The sequence below is a fragment of the Felis catus genome, chromosome B4 (assembly GCF_018350175.1).
Source record: "Felis catus isolate Fca126 chromosome B4, F.catus_Fca126_mat1.0, whole genome shotgun sequence".
Taxonomy (NCBI): Eukaryota; Metazoa; Chordata; class Mammalia; order Carnivora; family Felidae; genus Felis; species Felis catus.
The window spans coordinates 56,983,326-57,006,404 of record NC_058374.1 but is presented as its reverse complement, the minus strand read 5'-3'; the positions used below and the strand labels follow the sequence as shown (position 1 = coordinate 57,006,404).

The window sequence follows — 23,079 nt, the reverse complement described above, 5'->3', positions numbered from 1 at the left end:
AATGAGTGTGTAGTGGAAAGTGATCAGGGCTAAAACCGAAAAGAGCAGATGGAATCTGACTGAATGCTATCCTAAGAAATTTGACTTTGTCTCCAGACAGCAATCTGATCAGAACTTTAAGAAAGAAGAGTATTGCATCAGGAAGAGACTGGAATCAGGGAACCCATTGCTTTAGTGCGGGACAAGAGTTAGTTAGTTCCATGAAATAAAAATGAGCAATGATAAAACAAAGGAGAGAATAGATTGAGGAGATATTAGTAAAGAAGAATTGATATAACTTACCCTCAATACAAAGTACCTGGTGAGGTTCAGGTTGAAGACAGAGGAGTCTAGGATTTTTAATTCATAAAGTAAGAATGATAATACCTCCCTTAACCATGAAAGAGAAGACTAGAATGGAAGCTGATGACGGGGAAGACATAAATATAAAAATTTCCTAAGTGTTAAAAGACAAGGAGCCATTTAGGTATACATATTCAGGAGGAAACTATAAATATTTCTGATATGTGAAGGGGTGCTAGCATTTTAGATGTAGAATTATATATGGTATAAGGGGATTATGAGTACACTTATGACAACGAGCACAGCGTAATGTATAGAGTTACTAAATCATTATATTGAAACCAAGCGCAGAATTATTAAATTACTGTATTGAAACTAATGTATTATAGCTGTACTGGGATTAAAATAACAAAATAAAATGAAAGCACTAATTTGAAAAGATATATGCATCCCTAAAAAAGAAGTTGTTCACCAACAAAGAGTGTATATAGTAAAAAGAGAAATGGGCTAAAGAATCCTAGGTATCACCTACTGTATTAGTTATCTATTACTGAATACCAAATTAATCCAAAACTCAGCAGCTTAACATAACCAACATGCATTATCTCACAGGTTCTAGGGGTCAGAATTTGGAAGCAACTTAGCTCAGTGGTTCTGGATTAAGGCCTCATGGTTGCAGTCAAGATGTTAGGCAGGGTGGCAATCATCTATATGGGCTTTACTAGGGATAGATGCTCCTTTGTCAAGATGTCTGACTCACATGGTTGTTGGCTGGTAGGTCCATTCTCTACCTTGGTGAGTCTTTTCAAAGGGCTGCTCATCGCATGGAAACTAACTTTCCCCAGTGTGGGTGATGGAGAGCAAAGCGAAAGCCACAGTGCCTTTTATAAACCTAGTCTTGAAAGTCACACACCGTCCAGTCTATTTTATTCTTTTCACTATAGGAGAATCACAAATGCAGCCCAACTCAAGGGAAACGGTATTAAGGTCCAGCTCTGAAGGAAGCAATATCAAAGTATTGTTGGACACATTTTAAAACCATCATTCTTCTTTAGGGGGAAAACTGATAAAGAGCAAGTGAATGTCTTAGAATAAGAATAAAGATAGGAAAATGCTAGCCTAGGAAAAATGAAAGTTTCAGAAAGGAGGGGTATTTAATGGTCACCCACTTGGCAGAAAAGTGTAAAAAAACACATGAAAAAGAAAAGCCTTATGATTTAGCTAGAGCTCATGGAGAGGTAAACTCTAATGGAGAAGCTTTTGGAGAATGCCTTAGGAGAATTTCAATTACAATGATTTGAAAGACAATGAGGAAAGAAAATGCAGTTGATATATAGACCAGTCTTTTTGTAAGTTTGGCATTGAGAAGTGAATATTTTAAGAAGAATGAGTAGAGACAGGTTTTAAATTGGGACAGTCGTTCATATGTATATATGACAATATATATATAAAGTCAAGGGGAAGAAGAGTCAGAGAGAGAGAAAGATATGAAAGAGAACACGGATGATGATGGAAGAGATCATGAGAAAGGATTAACCTTGGAAAGGAGCAAAGCCCTTCCTTTATCTGAGACTGAACGAAACGAAGGAAAAAAGGGAAAGTTACAGAGAAGTTGTAGGATGGACAGAAAGAAGGCTGAAGGAATATATTTCAAATGCTTCAATTTCCACAAAGTAGAATTCCCGATTATTTGCCAAGAGGAAGCCAGTCTGGGGCAGTGGGGCAGCAGTGACAAGAGAAACTATGAAAACTTTAATTTTGAGAGTTTAAAAAAGGTTTGGGGTTGACATGTGCTTTTTATCATTATGAACCATTCTGTTATGGTTTAACTCAGTTACTCTGCTCAACATCTTAAATGGATTCCAAGATAAGGTTTGCTTTCATGTCCTAAGTATGTAAGAGAAAAAATATTTTATTTGGCAGGAATGATTCACTTCCATAATAGACACGATGCTTGTAAATATCACAACGCTGGTCTATGATCTACTTTTGTAATGTTGCTAGAAGTAGAATATTTAACTAACAAAATAACTAATAGATTTGCATTTTTATCATGTAAGGAATTTTTTTTTTTACTTCAGCATTCCAGGGATTAAGTGTGACCAAAAAAAGGCAAGAATGTATTCAATGACATTTATCATTTGACTTTCTCCACTACTAAAACTTCTCTTACTTTTTTTCCCTTAAAAACCCTTTCACCACGTACACATCTCTCATATTTTCCAAGGATTTGAGGCCACTACGATTTACTTTTCTCTTTTCAGCAAATGCAGATGTTGAAAGCTGAACTGTAATGAGTAATAATGTCATTGGATAAAAGCTGTGAGCATTAACAGTGTTGTAAAGGTCACCCCTGAAAGAAGAATTAATGTATGATGCCATTAATAAACCAAGGAAAACTGTGAACTAAAAGTAACTTAAGTTACCGTTAATGACATGGGCTCTTTGCTATATATCTATTAGCTTCAAATAGAGAAAGTGAGTTTTTGAGGTTGGAAACCAATCTTATAGTGTACTCTGTAAGAACACCTTTGGTATGGTACACGAAGGATAGGTTGCTCCAAAAGAAAGGGGATCCTTAAAAGGTATGAATAGGTCAGAGGAATGATGGATAAGTTTAGAATCTTGTGACCAAATATTATCTTTCTTCTACTGGCCTTTTTCACCTATGTTGTACATATGTATAATACTTCTACCATTTTTCAAGGCATTTTAACCTATTTCTCACTTATGCTGATTTTAGAATTATAGACCCTTAAATAGATAGAGCAGATATCCATATCATCTAGTCAAAACTTGTTATTTTACAGATAAAGAACCAGCGCTTATGGAGGCTAAGTGCTTACCCAGGAATTCTAAGTGAGTTCCTGTCACAGTGTAGACAGTTCTGTGACCCTGTGTTTATTTCTTCCATTTTAATTTCAAGGAAACAACTGTACATGAAGACCAAGTAACGTGCCCAAACTCACAGCCAGTGGAGGTCAGGGCCATAGGATCATGGTCTCTGGCTGGCATGCTCTCTTTTCAGCCTATGGATAGCCTTTCCGCATTAGATGCTCTTCTCAGTCCTTTCTCTATCCTCTCATCCAATAAATGGAAATCAAATATCTTCTCTATGTGATATGATTGGCAGGATGATGAGCAGATGGAAGTCTGAGAGGCTTTAGATGCCTACAGTCTTGTTCTTTAAGTCTTTGGAAGATATTAGGATGTTTTAGTCTTACCCTTTATTCCTCAGAGGCATTAACACTTGAAAAGTAAAACTTCACTGAGCAAAAGTAGTAGACTCACACTGAGTCAATAAGACGGAAGAGAAATGTTTTCAAGTTCGAAGGAGGACATTACCTTGAAATTTCAGTAGTTTACAATTTTAATGAGAAAAACTGCTATGAGGGTAGGTTATTAAACAAAAATATTATAATAGTTTAATTGAAAGCCATTGGATTTTTAGGAAGTTGAGGGTATTATTCAACATCTGGCAATTAACATTTGCATAACACTTTACAATTTACAAATTGCTTTCACATTTATAATCTAATTAATTCTTGTGAGTTTTCACAGATGAAGAAATGGCTACATATCAGGGTGCCAAAAGTTTGATGATGATAAGTGACCTCAACAATTGAGAAAAAATTAGTATTTGTTAAAAATAACTTGAAACACATGTGCCCTTGCTTTTACTTACAGCTGAAAAGCCCTATGTAAAATAAATATGTAGTAAATAAGATTTTGTATTGCCTTCATAGCATCTGTTAAATCCATGGATTTAATAAATATGTGTCATGTGGTACAGGCTTCCATTGATGTGATGACATAAATAATCACCCTGGAAGTGCAAAGGTAAATACTTTCAACTTAGAAATATGCATTTATTCCTTCAATAGACCCTGCCACGGGCCAAAGGAATAAAAGACTGAAAATTTAAAAATGCCCTCAAGTAGTTCATAGACTGGTGTGAAAGACAAACTTAGACAAATGGAAGGCAATGTGACTGTAAAAGCATATATACGGTTTTGAAAGAGCATATAGATGAGAAGTTCTAATGTTGACAAGGAGCATGCCTGGGGTATATCAGGGCAGCCATTACAGAAGGGGCGACATCTGAATAAAGTCCCAAACACACCAAAAAGACAGAGTATTTCAGCAAAAGAGAAACGCTTGGGAGACAGAGGCCAGTGCTTGGAAGAGGAAATAGTCCTGTGCTGCTTAAACACAGAACTCAAGAGAGACCAGCAGGAAGTGACGCAGGAAAGATAAGCAGAATTGATATCATGAGGAGACTTTTAGGCCATTGTAAAGTGTTTGGAATTTATCCCAGAATGACATTTTGGGGGGGAACATTACAGGGTGTCTTGTTCCAGTGTATTTGGGAAAAGCTGCATACTTTTGTTATCTCTGGAAGATTCACAGCACACATTAACATTATCACGATCTTGGGAATTTGTGCAATGAAGAAACCTTTTTTCACTTTAATTTAGTATTTCCCACACTTATTTGAACATGGAATTATTTTTTCACAGAATATTACATCTCATCATCTTATGAAATGCTCCTTTAAGCACCAAGGTACCAAGAGATGGGTTTTTAATCAGGTAAAGTGACATGATCCAGATTCCTTTGGGAGGATATTTTGGAATGCTTTATCTGGAAGCAGATAAAGAAGATAGATTCAAGGAGTGTAAGCCCGAAGATAGGGAAACCAGTTAAGAGTTTAAGGCATTAGCCCAGGTGAGAGATGAGGTGCCTTTAGTGAAAGCCGTGACCATCATGATGGAGAAGACACACATTTGAGAGCTGAGGAGGAGGCATGACTGTCACAGCTTGGTTGCCTGTTATATATATGGGGTAAAGGAGATCCCTCAGGTGACTGAATGGGCCACTGGAAAGGGATAAAGAATGTAGAAAAAAACAGGCTGAGGCAGTGGGAAGACAATGAATTCTATGCTGCTTTTCAGATCCTCATGAGACAGACAAGTAGAGAAGCTTGGTATGTGTATTTAAACATATGTGTATGTGTATTTAAGCTTGGTATGTGTATTTAAAAATCAGGAAGGATTTGAGGTAGGTAGCAGGTATTTTATAGTACTTGGGATCACCCTTGACTTTTAGAGTGCATTCAGACCAATTGTGGTATTTGGTTTCAAAGGCTGCCACAACAAGTTACCATAAACCGGGTCTCTTAAACTGGAAATCTATTCTTTCACTATGTGGAGGCTAAAAATCCAAAGTGGTGTCAGCAGGGTTAGTTCCTGCTGGAGGCTCTCAGGGAGAGCCTTGTGTTCCTAGTTCCTTGTAGCTTCTGGTAGTCCTTGGTGTTCTTGGCTTATAGGTGCATAATTCCAGACTCTGCCTCCATATTCACATGGCCTTCTCCCCTTTGTCTCAGTATCAGATCTCTCTCCTTTAAGACCCACCTGACATCCAGGGTGATCTCATTTCAAGATCCTCAATATAAGTACATCTGCAAAGACTCTATTTCCAAATGAGGTCATGTTTACAAACACCAGGGTTAGGACACAGACATACCTTTTTGGAGAAACACAATTCAACCTGTTACAAGTGGTTTTCTGTTTTTCCTTCTACCTTTCAACAGCTTCTTTCCTTGTGGAGCAGCCCATACTCTTTCTGTTTCGATTTTATCCTAAGATTGTTCATGGGTTTCCTAAGTGCAGCTGACCATGGAATTTAATAACAATAAACCACTTTAAAAATATAAACTTTAAATAGATGTCATATTATACCATTTACCATTTTTGTAATGGAACAAATGTAAGGTTGATGGAAGAATTACATGAAATAACACAGGTTATTTCCAAGCCTCCCCATTTTTTTTCTGCCTCTGAAAATATATAACAAGGGCCTTTTTAATTTTGAGAATTTTGTTGGTAGTGATTAAGAAGCAACACCAAGGCATAAAAAACCAAACTGGTGAATTTAATAAGGTTACAGGATCTCACAAACGTTTTACATTAATGATCCCTAACCTACATTTCCCAAATCTCATTTGAGTATTAACTGGAAGTCATGTTGACCTTTACTTTTCCACTTCCCTCCTAAGATTGAGGCTCACCAAACCTTTCCTAAGTACATACCCTCCTTCTGATCCTATCTTACGATGAAGTTGGTGCCTAAATATATAATTAAGGCAAAATAAAATGTATCAAGTGATCATTTGGGGCATTTTGGACTCTGATGGCATGACCCCTTTTCCTTGAAACTCTGGACCAACAAGAAATGATATCCCTTCACAGATTTTATCATTATTGTCAATGTCACACAATAAGACTGCTGAGGGTGAGCATATAGAGAAAATGCAAGAGAAAAGAAAAAGACAGGAATTAACATTTTTTACTGCCTCCTCAGGTACCAAATGTTATCTACTCCTTCACAAAATGTGTAATTTCATTTAATTCTCCCATCATCTTACATTCATCTTACAGTTAATGGAAATGGAAATCCAATGACATCAAGTGTTCTATTTGGCATATGTCACACTTTCCAAACCCAGATCCTTCTGAATCCAAAGCCCAAATCCTGCCCATTTCACTATGCCATTTTGTACATAAACTGACAGTGAGTAACTCTCATGGACCATTATGCAAGACTGTATTAACTCCTTTACTCTTCACAAATTTATATTATCTAGTCTCTAGGTGTTATCTCCATTTAACCAATAACATAATTGAGACTTAAAAGGGTAAAACAGCATGTACAATTTATATAGCTTGTAAGTGGCAAAGTTAGGATTTCCATTCAGGCTTATCCAACTCCAAAATGCAAACTTTTTCTGGAAATTGTAACCTTGGACCAAATCAAAGGAGAGATGAAGAACAGATCCCAGGCAAGGATATGAAGATGGAGAAGTCAGAGAGGAAGGGGGTTCCTGCGCTGTGATAAGAAACAAGGAAGAAAGGACTTTCTAGAATGAGGGGATTGTCAGTGCTGTCATTCTGCAAGGCATGGCTAATGTCCCTTGGATGTGGCTGTTTAAAAAAGCAAGGAAGCTGAAACAAGATTGTAGCAGAAATGGAAGAGTGAGGAAGGAATGGGGAGTGTGGTAAGAATCTTAGAAGGTAAAGAGAGAGAGAGCTGGAAAGAGAAGGCAGCACAAAGTTGAGAGAGACTTTATTTGCTTTGTCTCAGGTAGAGAAAATGAAGTACTTACAAGTTGAAGTGGTTAGAGACGGTGGAGAAGTTCAGATACAGGTGACAGAAATGTGAAAGAGAATGACCAACGGTGAAGTATAGAAATCTAGAACACGAGCTTCGGGGGTTTGCCTTGAATGAAGGTAGAGGCAACATTTTCACTGAAGCAGGAGGAGGCAGTGGGCAGAAAGGGAGACAGATTTGAAGCGAGCATGGGTAGGAGTCGCGGTATGGGTGGGGCAGGAAGGTGAGAGCTCAGCCTTATACTGGTGTTTCCAAAATCAGAGGGGAGGCCATTTGCCAAGAGAGAGGGAATCGGCAAGATTGATAATTTGGTGACTGTGACGAGAACAAAATGTAAAGAAGCAGCAAGCGACCCTGCTATGATTCAACTCTGTGATGTGTAAAATGCCTTTAAGATTTAACACAGCAGATACAAATGTTAGATTTCATATAGCATTTTAGCTAATACTCCAAAGTCTCTAAAAGCAGGAATGTTTCTTTTAAAGTGGATGCCCATTTCCACCTGCATCGGAATACACACCTCAAACTGGAAATAGACATTACGGAACATATGTCTGTCAGTTATTCACCTCCATATAATTTGCATCCCTTTTGCATCTATATTAATCATTTTTTCTGCACAATGTTATCTTGGCAGCACCCAAAAAACATAAAGAATTCATACTTTTATTCAACGCCATGTGCCAAACAATTTCAAAATGTACTTGTGCTCTGGAGAAGCTAAATAGACTGCATGATGCCAGGTTGTACATAAACAGGGGTTAGAGGATAGGAAAATCAGGCTGATCGTCTTCAGATCTTTCACCAAATGAACATATACTGAGACCACCACTGTCATCTAAGAGCCGTATTTCTTTCTAGAGTAGTAGTGTTCATGAACAGAATAAGTTCAAGAATAATATATTAAGAAAGTTGTTCAAGAGAACCAAGACAGGATGTTGAGGATAATATAAGGTTAAAAACAACCATAATTTAAAGTAAACACTAACCCTAAAGGCTTGACCTGGGTCTAAATTGTTGTTTACAATTTATAATGTGTTTATTTATAATTTATATTGAGCAATGAGGTTTTGTATTTTGAGCATTTATAATGAGCAATGAGGTTTTGTTCTTTGAATAAGTTCCAATGAATTTAGCTCTGAAAAGCAAAACATATAGTAGCTTTCAAGGCTCCCCTTTCTGTCGCCTACACTGGAACTAACTTATCTTTCTGCCTCAAGGAGATCAGAGGATGAGGTCTAGTCTGTGCATAGCATGGGGGTGGGGGGAAAGCATGGATCATTTAGAAACCTTCCTGCACTGAAGCACTGCACTAATCTGACATCAGCTTCTTCAATAGAATGTTTAAGCAGCAAGAAAGTATTCTATGTTTTTTGGCAATCAGCAGATCAGATAGAAGAGTCTAGCAATACGATGAGGATGTGTAATCTGACATGATTAGACAAGGCTCTTTAGTACCAGAACATTCATAATTGAGACAAAGAAAGAGTATTAATAACACTTTCCTAACACGGCAGTTAGCCATTTTATATTTCCTTTCTTTAATCTTAGTGTTTTTCAACAAATCATGGGATTTAATAGCGTGTTTTGGCAGATTAGAGGATTTATGGCCCAGATGTTTTTTGTTCTAAAAATGGATTAGGGTGTAAAGTTTGCTGGAATCCATGGAACATGTTGAGGCAAGCCGGTCATTTTATGTGTGATTAGTGCCTGCCTTCTGTCTCACAGTCCCTCCATCTGTCACAATTCACCAATGGATCTGGTTAGATTTAGCCTCATGTCACAAACAAGTCCCTTTTCTGGGCAATTTCATATTATAGATTCAGTTTATGCCATTTTATGCCCTAGTTAAAAGATAGGGAGAGTGAAAGATGATATATTAGCTTCCCTTTCAATATTTACAAAACAGTGTTTTCCCATCGGTATTCTACCCTAAAGTCGTGCAGATTATCATAATAATGTGCATCAAATAAATAAGTGACCAGTGTTAACATTAAGGTAAAAATTAGTTTTGCTCCTCAAACCTCTTCTTTAAAAGAAATTATTTTGGCAATTTTTCTTTTCTTTGTTTTTGTTTTTTTTTTTCTTTTAACTAATTTTGGATTATGGAGCTATAGACAAGTTGGTCATTTGACCATCTTATGAAAAGTGTGAATTAAATGTGAGCGTAGTTTTCAGTAGCCACAATTTCTGATCGTACAATTCACAGGTATTTGGTTACATTCCATGCTTGAAATTTAGCCTCTTACAAGTTTGTATCCATAGCAAATCACTGCCACCTGTGGTTTATTTCACCATCAATGGGGTGGGGTGGGGGGAGTGAGGGGATGATATCCTTTCACTTAGTTAATAATGATTTATTCCTTCTGTACATAACACAGCTAATGGTGCTATGTGCAAACTCTAAACTGACCTAACACTGTGAGAATGTTGGTAATTAGAGTGATAATCATCAATACCCATATCCTGCGTATGATCCTTACATGAAAACAAGTATCAAAGATAGGTTTTATTTGGGCACTACAAAACATTCAGATAACTGAAAGTTTACTTAAAAATTATATTGTGAACTTTCCAAGCATGTGGAAAAAACTATATTTCACTTAAATACTGTGTATGCATTACAGGTACTTGGCAGCATGTTCACGTATGACTGTGTGAATCAGTCATTATCCATTACTCATTCGTTCATTCGTCGTAGACAAACGACACTGAAAAATTATTATGTGCCAGACACTAGCCATTACGCAAAAAGGACGTGGTTTTTATGGTTAAAGGTTAAGCTCTCCATGCCTTTATACAAAACATAGCCTTTGTTCTGTCACACCTTCAGGTTATTTAAATGACCATGATGCTGTCACCAAGGCAATCCAAGAAGCTCGGCAGATGAAGGAGCAGCTTCGGCGGGAGCAACAGGTGCTTGATGGGAAGGTGGCTGTTGTGAATAGTCTAGGTCTCAATAACTGCCGGACAGAAAAGGTTAGTTCATAAAAGATCTGACTTTCCAAAACTACTTCCGTTGCCTGAAAGCTTTTCTCCTTTGTTTTCTCACCTCACCATCCTCAGAATGATGCTTCTCCCTCCTTTTCCCCCCGCTCTGTCAATACAGAAAAATCTCCATGCCCATCCTAATCAAAACCATCTGCAAATGAGAAGAGTTATAATTCTCTTCTATCCATGTCCAAACTTTATTGACAATTAATATCCCCCTGTCTGCCATCTGTTTGCATTAAAATGGAATGGCATTTGAAACATTTGAGTCTGAGTGAAAGTTTTGCTCTACAGAGATGCTTAACTTGTATTTGGGGATGAGCTGGATTTGAAAATCCTGAATCTTCTTTAATCAGCATAAGCTTGGATGATACCCACGCTCACAGTCTAAGTAACTAGGATCCTGAGCTTGTCATAATATGTTTCCACTGCAAAGCACGGTCAAGTTTTAGATGACCGCACAGTTAGAAATTCTGACTTTATTATAAAACAAAATGTGCTTTTTAAAACTTGGACATTGTTGTTATGCCTAAGCCCAGTGAAACTTCTGAACTCATCTGAGATACATTAATTTCAAATTCTTGTGTCTAAGCTGCATGGTATTTTATTCAGAAAAATATTATGTTATTATAGAATGCTCAGAGAGATGTACTTATGTTGGTAATATGTGATTTATTTTGAATTGAAATTTTAAAATATTACCGAGTCTCCTTTTCACAATTCTATAGCTAAAGAGACACGGTAAATAAGAGGGAAAAAAAATGATCAGCTACTTAGCAACTTGAAAGTTAACCGTCATGGGAGGCTTGTGAGTCAAACAGTATTGTCCAGAATGAGCAGATTGTTAATTTGATAGCTTTCTGGTTTCCCAGGTTTTATATGGAATTTGATGTGCAATCTCTAAGCTCACAATCTGCATAGCGAAAGTGAAATATATGTGTGATCCTGTCACAACTGTACTTTTCCTCTGGTCCAAACATGGGTCAAAAGGATGGGGAAATGATTTTAATTCTGCTCCGTTCCTGGAGGGGAGAGCAAAGCATGGTTAGGTACACATCCCTTGCAGTCACACAACATAACAAGAGCGACATTGGTGCAGCAAGAAGGGCACAAAATTTTTCTAGCTAAGCACCAGAAGGGAAGGGGGAAAAGCAACGTGACAGCTCTAAGAAGGAATGATAGCAAGCATGAAGGAATTTATATTCAAATATTTAAACATTCTTGAAAGGATGCTTGAACAGAAATTCCTTTTCTCTGCTCCCCATGTAGAAATGAGTTTAACACTCAGCCAGATGCTAATGCGAAGTGACTCAAGCTATTCCTCGCAAGCATAGCTAAATTGCCGTTATTTGTTAAGCGCATTGAATTCAGCTGTGGATACAGCAGTTGGTTGCATTCAGCAAGCATCTGTACCCTTTTTTTTTTTTTAATCCTCCAAAGCAGAGACAACTCTACCTATCTCCCCCCTCTCCTCCCCTGTGCTGGCTGGGAATTGTCAAGTGACAACCGACCAAATCCTTTTGGACAGGAAGCCTTCATCCTGAGTTCTATATACTTGCAAAACAGGCCTTGTGGTTGGATCAGGGAGCCCATTAAAAGCACTTTGATGGTATGGAAATTCATCTTCATGAAGCTCCTAGGCCCCTAAGCAGCATGCTGTTTAGCTGTGGTTACAGATCAGTCATTCAGATCGGAGGGCAATAATTGTGCTGACGGCTTGTAAGGCAATGGAAGTACATAAAATAATCCTGGGCCCTCCACCATGGCACTGCGAGTTAATCTTCTCTAATACAGATCAGCTGTTGTTCTAACACATGACTTTATGCCGGCTCCAGTGACTCTGCTCAGCCTTTTGATTAAGTAACAGGAGTGGAGCCATCTGCATTCACTTTACTCCATAGTTGTCCATTGTTAGGGAACTTTATTTCCACTTCTTGTTCCACTTGTTCCAAGCATACTTTATCTCTCTGATTAGCACCTTCTCTATTTGCGCTGCAGGAGTGAGAGTTGCCTCTTGTTGACAGCTACTGCCTTCAGTGTTCCTTTCTCTTTTGTAGAATTAGAACTTTTTAGAAATCTGTTTTTGAAGTAATACCTGCCAAAATCTGTTGGCCAATTAAGATATCTCCAGTCCCAAGAATGTTGTCCTTCCCAGATCTCTTCACCGTGCCCTTTCAGTGCGACTGAGTTATGTCATCAGCAACAGTCTTGTATTTTTATGTTTTTTTAAGTGAAAATCTTAAAATAGGAAAGTGAAACAGTTCCATTATTATAATAGCATGGCAAACTTTTGTAAGGTGTGAGTAAATATTTTCAGCAGACGATTCTGAATGACTCCTTGGTACCTGACAGTGAAAGTGTGATTTTTGAAGCTCTCCCGAGAAGCAGGTATTAACTGTGCTTGCCCTTTCCTATTGAACTAGCTTGCTTGTCATTTCTACAATATTAATGATTGATCTATGTGCAACTCCTGGGAATGCGATAATGTCAAATTTATGTTCTTTAATTAATACCTGCTGTGTATGGGGGGGTGGTATTATGTACTTGAACAAGAAAGTATGTTCTCTGCCTTTATGACGTATATGATTTAAATCAAATTATTATTTTGACTGTCAGTCATGGCACCTTTATGTTTGTGAGCCTACTTATAGGAAGTGAATAAAGGCCCCACCCATTTTCTTTGGTATATCAGATCGATTCTGTACCTGAGTCGACAAAGGTGGCTGCTTATTCTTCCACATAAAGTGACATCACTTTGCCATCCCGTTGTTGATTTCCTAATACCTACCTTTTTAATAGATTTTTATATTTGCCTGGCTTTATCCATGGCCAAAGCATAGGTAGATGAGTAGTTGGTTTGCAATTTTGCTTCCGTTTGAAAGACATAAACAGAATAGATGGTAAATTTCTGCACTGTATCATACCATTTGAATCCCAAAAGGACATTTCTCTCACTAAAGCAATATTCCCAATTTCCAAAACCCGGAAAGTATGGGAGATGTAAGGAGAGGGGGAGATAAAAGAAAAAAAGAGAGAAAGGATCTGGGAGAAAGGAAAGGGGAAAAGAGAAGAAATCCAGCCTGGTGCTCTCATCTGTCCAAAAGGTGATTAGCACAACCTGAGACCCAGATAGTTGGAATCCGCAGTGCAGATCTGTTTTCTTGAGTACGCAAACCTTATACACAGAAACTTTTCTCCACATTTCAAATGACCAACATGGTTGTCCCAAGTAGAGAGTCGTAATTCTGAAAAGCTGTAATTGGTAGTAAAAACAATTAGAGGTGTGAAGATAGGGACAAATGTTTTCTAGTAATATGCACCAAAACACATAATGAAAGTCATTTTTACTAAAACACATTTTAATTGAAGACTTCTAAAAGATTTTTCATTTTTTACTTTTCTTGGAAGTGTGTCAACATACCCAAAAACTGTGTATGTCAGGTTTCTTGGAAACTCTGGGACACAGTGTTATTTATAATTGTCATTTCAGGTTAATTATAGCCTGATTGCATATTCGGATAATGTTATCTTTTATCACATAGCTCTTCACAGATTAGTGTTATGGATGAATAAAAAATCTTCTCAGGTAGAAAGAATCAGAAAGACTCTCATACATTTGGCTTGTCAAAACCACCTGCTTTGCTTCATTAACACCCGCCTGGCATAGTCTTGACCATATGATCAACTGCATACTCAGGTTCTGACCTTGTGTTTGAAGGTAGCCATAGTTAAGAGGGAATCATAAAGACCTCAGTTTTTGTTCTGATACCACTAGGTAGTACTAGTATAATAGAAACCCAATGCACTTGAAATAGTGCAAAAATTTCCAGAAATTTCCTTGCTTATTTCCCTCACCCCCAATGTAGTTAACCTAGGAGAATGATGCCTATGCTGTGGTATTTGGTAGACATGTGTTTCATTACATACATCAGGAAGTCTAAACACAATAGCTTCAACAAATAATGATTCATTTTTAACACATAATGAAGTTCTGGAGTGGGCAGTTCATGGTGTTAGTTTATCAGCTTAGCAATGTCAGGGTTGAAATCTCTGTGATTCGCTTAGTTTTTCCCTTAGTGTCATAAACCGGTGCTCTACCTACAACCATGCCAGCTCAGGAAGGAGAAGGAGTTTTCTCTTTGCTCTTTTCCGGCCTCTTTCGCATAGAGATGTTTTTCCTCCCTCCTTCATTCACATTGGAGTGTTTCTTACGTTATTCACATAGAGATGTTTCACTGCACCCCTGAAGCTGACTTCCACAAACATCTCATTTGGGTAGAAATGGGTCCTATGCATTCCTTTAAGACAATTACTGGTCAAAGGAAGAGAACTTGCCTTAAGTTTACCAGGAATGAAATTTTGGAACAGAATTAGAGACCTGATCCTCCTAGAGAGCAAGGGATATCTTAAGATCAAAGATTATGTTGACAGAGAAGAAAAGGACCAGAATGGCTACTGAGTAAGAAAAGGCCATTGAAAGCCACAGCTGCATTGTAAAAATATCAAAGCTCTCAAACCTTTTCTTTTTAAAACCTGTTTGTTTTCATTATATTATATTTGTGGTCATCTAACTACTTTTGCTCTTGTGCCATTACATGTCCCCAGGGCCTCATACCTTGTCTGTGGTCCGTAAAGAATTAAGTCGCACATAAGCATGTGCACACACATACATGAAAATGTTGCTTAGGTGACAGGTTAAACCAATGAATATGTGTTCTCACACATGCTTTCTACATGTTAAGGCCAACTGTGGTCCTACTTTCATATATAAAATTGATGCCACTCACAAAAATAAACCTACGGATGTGTGCATCTGTTTTTTAAGGTAGAGAATTTATCCACCAAGCAAACATTAATTGCCTACAGTGTACTTGAAATCTAAATGCCTACCCATGCTATGAATTCATCTATTACTCCAAATAATAATACCTGGCAAAATGCCTTACTTTTCCTTCTGAGGTTCTGTTAACATTCATTGCAAATTTCCATAGAATAAGGTGAAAATTTAGCAAATAAAAGGTGTATTTTAAACAATACTTTATTCAATAACAATCAGTTTCTCTTTCACTTGTCAGTCATACTCATGAGAAGCCTTTCCAAATATCATATGGACTAATTTGTAAACAGAGGTTAATTTTTATAACCCTGGCACTTGGAAACTTCCATTGCAACCTCCTCTTTTTCTGCTATTGTCAACTTCTTTCTTTCCCTTTAACGGAGCGCCAAACATGAAATGACAGTGGCCAATGTTGACTTAATGTGGATGTTTAATAATGAAAAAAAGTGTGTCAGTCCCAGCATTAGTTACAAATGGCAGTAAGTGTATCGGATGGCAGGCCTGTAATAATTTTACATCCATCATTCTTTCCTGATGCTTCGCTGGCCATCTGATGGATGGGGCCAGCAGTGTTAACTCTTCAGAAACTGACACAGTGTATCTAGTTCAGCATTATCTAACACATGCTCCTTCCCTTAGATAAGGACAAGGCATGTGAGGAATTGTGAATTACAGGTTACGCTTTGAAAAAGTGACTGTGAAGGAACTCATGCGTCTGTGTTCAGTGGAAGATACTACAATTAATTAATGATTTATGGATGGCTTTTGTAGATGTTGCCTTTAGTCAAAATGAATTAGAGAAGTCAAATTAGAACCAGCTATTTCAGTCATTAGAGGAAAAAAAATCACGAAGGAGAAAGGCATGTTAACTAAATCCTGCACGAGGAAGTGAGATAGATCATCACCGCACCCTGGCAAAGCAGGAGCTTTTTACCTGGGGGTCGGGGGTGAGGGGGGCGCCGAGTTGTGTGTGAGCACGCATGTGTGATTTTTAAAAAGCTCCCCAACTTTTAAGTCTGCTGGTTGGAATTTGTCTAGGAAAAACTACAGTAACACAAATTGTTAATAGTATTTCTTTATAAAAGTATTATTTTTTAATCTCTACATTTGCATATTAATTATTCCATGACTTTAAAAGATACATAAAATCTGATGTTGAATGCTTGCTTTTTTTTATAATTAGAGGCTCTCTACTCTGAAAATTTATATAAAATGGATAGGGAACTGCTTTCTAGGCAACTGATTATTAGGAAATCTAGACCAGCTTTTTATGTGCAAGTTGGCATTTGATCCTTAGGTTTTCTTTTCTTTTGTTTTTCATTCATAAAACCTTCTTAATTCTGAGTGTCTTAGCTAGGGAACACTTCTTATGGGACAGGAGGGGAGAGGAAAACCCCTTAGTGAATATTATCAGCACAGAGCAGCCAGTTTTCAAAGACCATGACAAAAAGGCGAATAGGTATTATGTCATCACCCATCCATCACTCTATATGTCAGCCTTTCAATAATTCCAATCGACATTCTCGACAGGCTGGTGCAAGTTAAAGGGGCTGTTTGTTTCTAGAAATTGAGTATGGGCTGTCTATAGCCTTTTGTTCCAGATGGTTTTCTTCTGTGTCTTTTCATTTCTTTCTTTTTTCTTTCTTTTCTTTTTGGGGGTATTTAATTGAAATACATGCCGAGTTTGCAGACTGCAAAGATCAGAGCTGTTTTCGTCCAGCAGTGGTAACTATGCATTAAACATTTTGATTTGTTTGAGCTTGAAGTTTAGTCCTTTTTTGCCATTTGCTTCATGGAGTTTGTGTATATTTACAGCCTCTGCATTTAATGGCCACATGCCTTATTTTCACAGATGGCCAGTGGAAGACTTTTTCTTTCTCTTAGTATAGCCCGCTTTCAGTTTTGCTACATTTGTCACAGTGCCACAACTTGCAGCTAGCAAGTGCCCACGCTTGGTGGGGAGCAATTATGGTGTGAGTTTTTAAGGAGCTTTTTAAAGGTTTTTTTTTTTCCAGTAAACTTTTTATGGTTTAATTTTCAAGCCTAGAAAAGCTGTGCATGTTTTCAAACAGAGAGTCTTGTGTTCTTTACATCATTCTGGTAGAGGGGTTAGTGCAGGATGGTCCAATAAAATGAGACACACAGGGCATGCCAAATTGGGCTTTCGGATAGACACCCACAGGCCTCTCTGATGATTGAAATTGTCTGTGCATTTAAAGACATGATAGGCTTACAATAGTATTCCTGAAAAAAGCAAGTTTGAAAACACCATGTAGAGAACGATCTAGATATTTTTAAAGTATATTTCTATGTTGCATGTTAAAAAGGCTAGAAGAATAATACGCAGTAGTCATGCCAAGGTGATGGGGTTGTAAATTGACATACATGTGCCCACATTTCCATTTTTCCTAATTCCCATAAGGAAAGTAAGAATCACTTTTGTTGTTGGACCAGACATTTTCTTTTTATAAAAAAAAAAAAAATCTGTTAAGAATGGTCTTTCCTTCTTTTCTCCCTTGGTCCTTTCCTCATCCCCAAGATGGAATAGTCATCTTAGAGACATTTAAACATTAAAGCACTGAAATGATACAGACGTTTGTTTTTTTCAGTTACCTTCTTATATTTACTAGATGTGTTATATTCTCTATTGTCGTGTATTGCAAACTACCAAATCAGATTAAAAATTATGAGGAAAATGTTCTGAATTTAGCATGTATTTCAAGGATCTCCTTGATCTTTTCAATCATAGCTCTTCTCTTTTTTTTCCCCACAAATGAAAAAGACTTGTTTATGAGTCATAGGAATAATAATGGCTACTGATGTTTATTTTGTGCTGTACCCTTTCCCAAGTGATTTCACATCAGCTTTCAGTCTCATACTGTAATATGAGCAGAACAGTATTCCATCTTTATTTTAAAAATAAAAATGAGGAGCGCCTGGGTGGCTCAGTCGGTTAAGCGTCCGACTTCAGCTCAGATCATGATCTCATGGCTTGTGAGTTGGGCCCTGCGTCAGGCTCTGTGCTGACAGCTCAGAGCCTGGAGCCTGCTTTGGATTCTGTGTCTCTCTCTCTCTCTCTCTGACCCTTCCCCGCTCATGCTCTGTCTCTCTCAGTCTCTCAAAAATAAAACTGAACATTAAAAAAATTTTTAATTAAGAATAAAAATGAGATTGGAGATTACAGGAATTCCAGTAAGGTCAGTTTTTAAACCAAGGTCTTATGGCTTGAAGTTCAGTCTGTCTTCTAATGGACCGGGCTGAAGAAGTTCAAGAAAGTACCCCTGCCTGATGATTAGCTCCTGGGCCAGTGTTGGTCATGTGTATTATGTAGTATGATTTGAAGCTTTATTAAAAAATCTAATTTAAGGGACGCCTGGGTGGCTCAGTCGGTTGAGAGTCCGGCTTCGGCTCAGGTCATGATCTCGTGGTTTGTGAGTTCGAGCCCTGCGTGAGGCTCTGTGCTGACAGCTTGGAGCCTGGAGCCTGCTTCGGATTCTGTGTCTCCTCCTCTCTCTGCCTCTCCCCCGCTCATGCTCTGTCTCTCTGTGTCTCTCAATAATAGATCAACTTAAAAAAAAATCTCCTTTAAGCAACCACCATCTCCACAATTCATGCATTGTTCTTCCAACTACTTTGTTTTTCCTGTGTCAGCTCCCTTCCTGGGTCTCTCTTCCTCCACCGCACACAAGAGGAGGAGCAAAGAAAACAAAAAGAACATGCTCCATCTTATTTATTTTGCTTCTCATAAGCAGTGCTGATAAAACATGTGAAGTTGTAGCTGTTTATTAAATTGAAATTTTAAATATCCATTCTAATCTGTATTTTTTCTCTCCCTTCCCTTGAAACAACCACAGATAATTGAAAAGTGAACAATAATTCCGATGTGCCCGTTTCTATTTGTCAGACCCAGCCTTTCTGGACCAAGCCATGACTCTTTCCAATAGTCCAATTGTATTTATTTAACTGAGGTAACTACTGGCTACTGAGGCTACATTCATAAGAATGCTAGCAGTTTTATAGCTTTTATTCCATGAAACGGAAAAATGAAAGAGAAAAATTCTGTCTGTACATTTCTGTATCTCAATAACTGAGTTATCCATTGTTTATAGAATAATTAATATAAGACAATCTTCAGGTTTTGTGTTTACATCTATGCTGCCCTCCCACCTACCGGACATCCTGTGTCAGTTATAAATTCTATTATTTTTCTTTGTTGGCCTCCTGTTTTTCTCATGTTAACCCTTTTGATTTAACTCGGTGTGCACAGTGTCTATATCTGCCCTGCTTTGAAATATAACAAAGTCTTTTTTTTTAGATTTTGGTTGGATGCTGACCACATACACAAACATTTGAAAACTTGAGTCTTAGTTTTTTTCTTCTTCTGCCTTCTCTCCTCCACATGTACACACCATAAACACAACTGTGACAAATAAGCCAGGGCCAGTATTTTGCCATGGCAGTGTTCCTGTGTACCTTCTTTGTGACTGATTTGTTTTCTGCAGATTGCTTTGAGTGGCCTTTTTGTGCGTTACACCCCCAGGCCTCAGCACTTTCTGCCTCTCTCTGGCAGCAACTTCTTCCTCTCTCCTTAAAACTTACTCAGTTTTAAGGACTAAATTAGTAATGTTGAATTTGGGTACATAAGTGTGTCTTTCACAAAGTACCTGAATCAGTAAGTCTGATTGCTATTTGACAGTCTCTTCACAAAATATACCTCAATAACTCTAGGTTTTTTCATAATTTGCAATATCTTCCTTGACTATAATAGAATGATTGTAGGTTTCTCCATTATAAGTGGAGTGCCCTTAAGTTTTGAAACTTAAAAACTTTTAAGAAACTGTCATTTATGGATAGAGAAAATATTTATAGTTTTATACATTGGTCGCATTGTTTTAGTTTTATTTTAGGGAGTGTCCAGTAAAGTAGGATGTAGAATTGCAGGTTTGAAAGAAAATGAAAAGGCCTTGAATCCAACCTGTCATCTGATGTTGCGTTTCCTCTTCCATATTTTTAATATGCTAGGCAGGTGGTCATATGGCCCATACTTGAAAACCTCCAGAAAGGGGAATTTTTTTTTACATCTTGAGCAGCTCATTTAATGGACAGAGACTTGTGACTATTAGACAACTCTTTGTGGTTCATTATCTTTCACCTGATAACTTAAAACCATTGGTCAGTGTTGTATCTCTTGACTACATATGACCAAATTCTATCCCTTTCTCACAATACCAGGCCTTGATTTTTTTTAAATAAGTTAATTCTTAAGATATTTAAAGACAGATGTTTTTGATCTGCTCTTCCCACCTCATTCAACTTTCTTTTTCATTGGCCCCATGCAACTTCTCCAGCATTACAATAAGGGGATTGATAGGAACATAATCCAAAGCCCAAAATATTATGGCCATCGAGCATCATGGTCCACATTCTAATTCCTATAGAAAAATAAACTGAAGTCGTTATAACGTTTTTGTTACTGAATCCATACTCGTTTTTTATTGTCACTACATCCTCTACTAATTGCTTTTAGCTAATTTTTATAACCATCAGCTCTGTCTTTTCTGGAATATCCATTAACTGCTCAGGTCATTGTTCCTCAGATTCCTCTCTTCTTTCATGAAAAACAGAATTATTTGTCATTAGCTTTCTAATATTTCTCATACTTTAAAACCAATTATTTTTTTAAAAGATTTTTTTTTCAATGTTTATTTATTTTTGGGACAGAGAGAGACAGAGCATGAACGGGGGAGGGGCAGAGAGAGAGGGAGACACAGAATCGGAAACAGGCTCCAGGCTCTGAGCCATCAGCCCAGAGCCTGACGCGGGGCTCGAACTCACAGAGCGCGAGATCGTGTCCTGGCTGACGTCGGACGCTTAACCGACTGCGCCACCCAGGCGCCCCTAAAACCAATTATTTAAAAGTCATAAATCTGCATTCATCAATTCCATCTACAAGTCTTGGAAAATTATTCATGTATATTAAGACTTGAGTTCATACTAACTGTGTTTCCTTCAAAACTATTCCATCTACAACTTCACAATACTTTTTAAAGAAAATTTGATCTGCCAGTACATTTCAATTTGATCAGATTGCCTGATGAAACTAAGTTTCTAAGAAATGTAGCTAAAATATTTATTTGGGTAAATATTTATTAAAATGAATACTTAGCTTCAGGAAACATTTCATGAAGATGGCTACCAAATTTCATAAAAGGAAATTAGACTGTGGAACAAAATTATGTGTTCTGATGCATGATTTTCTCCACTACGGGAATCTCTGAATTTAGAAAAAGAAAGCATCAAGATTAGATAAGGCTGATTTTGTAGATGACTAGATTAGAGGACATTTATGGACCTTTCCAACCCCTTTGCTCACATATCTCTATGATTGATTCTCTGATGGAGAAAATGATTGGAAAATATTCCTAAGGAATACCAGATTTCAGAGTATCAACGTGTCTGGGAATATCCTAGTGGATACATTTACATTTGGCCAGAGTAAAATTAGTGAGTGATTTCTTCAATTTGCATTTTTGTTAGTCTTGGAGAGAAGTGTGTGTGTGTGTGTGTGTGTGTGTGTGTGTGTGTGTGTTAGAGAGAGAGAGTGAGAGGGAGAAAGAGAGAGTATGCATTTGTATATAATTTATATACAATTTGCAAGAAAGCCTTTTCTCCCATTTGTGCTGTTAGATTATGTGGGTGGATGGTTATTTTTTACAAAAACAGTGTTCTCAGTAAGCAAGGGTGAAACTGAAAGGTTGAGGGGATAGACATATGCATTATTTCTTTATATTTTACTTAAGCTTATGAGAAAAATCTCCAACTGATAAATCATTATGACATTATAAATAATCTTTCATCTTCTTTGGTGGTCTGTGAGGCTCACATAATTGGAGGGTTAAAAACCTTTTTTGTTTTGTTCTTCCTCCTGTGTCATTAGTATAGAAGTAGACCGTAAAAAAAAAAAAAAAAAAAAAAAAAAGTGCAGCCAGAAGGGGTTTAACTGTTACTGAGTCAACATTTGACAGTCACACTCTATTCTGTCATTTCATGCATGTGCTTTTTATGAGTTTTATAGCTTTGTGAGTTTTATTTCAGGGATGTCCATTATGATAGCTGATCCACAGCCCATCTCTTTCTGTCTATGTGTGTCTGCTGGGGAGCAAAGCTCATCACCTTATACGAATCCCAATTTCAAGGAGTAATAGAGGAACCATTTACTCATGCATTGTTTAATTTTGGATTAGGTAACTAAGGAAATATTCACCACCTCTTAAAATGGAGTTTTCGTGGGGTTTTTTGTTTTGTCTTGACTGCTCTGTGAAATACCAAAACAGGATGTTCATTTGAGCCTTCATAAATGGCGAATTTTTAATTATTTTCTGTATAAGTTGAAGTAATGGAATAGGAGAAAATTTCAATTTAAGTATGTACTAGACTTATAAGCCATCATGCTTGAGCATCAATTGGAAAATAAAAAAGATTAAATACATCATTGTAGATGATGGACAAGAGGAATGAAAAAAAATCTCAACAATTTTTAGAGTTGTTACCAAAATTCTTCTTTTAAATGAGTACTTGTCCACTGCACTAGCCATAGAAAATAAAAGACCATGGGGCGCCTGGGTGGCTCAGTCGGTTAAGCAGCCGACTTCGGCTCAGGTCATGATCTCACGGTCCATGAGTTCGAGCCCCGCATTGGGCTCTGTGCTGACAGCTCAGAGCCTGGAGCCCGTTTCAGATTCTGTGTCTCCCTCTCTCTCTGCCCCTCCCCTGTTCATGCTCTGTCTCTCTCTGTCTCA

At 37.6% G+C, this 23,079-nt stretch overlaps 1 protein-coding gene across 39 annotated transcripts in view; it reads left to right on the top strand.

The window, feature by feature from the left end:
- Positions 1-23,079, top strand: part of SOX5 (SRY-box transcription factor 5) — a 1,017,940-nt gene that overhangs the window by 973,326 nt on the left and 21,535 nt on the right. For all 39 annotated transcript variants that reach the window (XM_045062619.1, XM_045062611.1, XM_045062623.1 and 36 more), the window contains one exon: positions 10,286-10,431. In XM_045062619.1, coding sequence (XP_044918554.1) covers positions 10,286-10,431 — 146 coding nt within the window. The remainder of the gene's footprint in view (positions 1-10,285; positions 10,432-23,079) is intronic.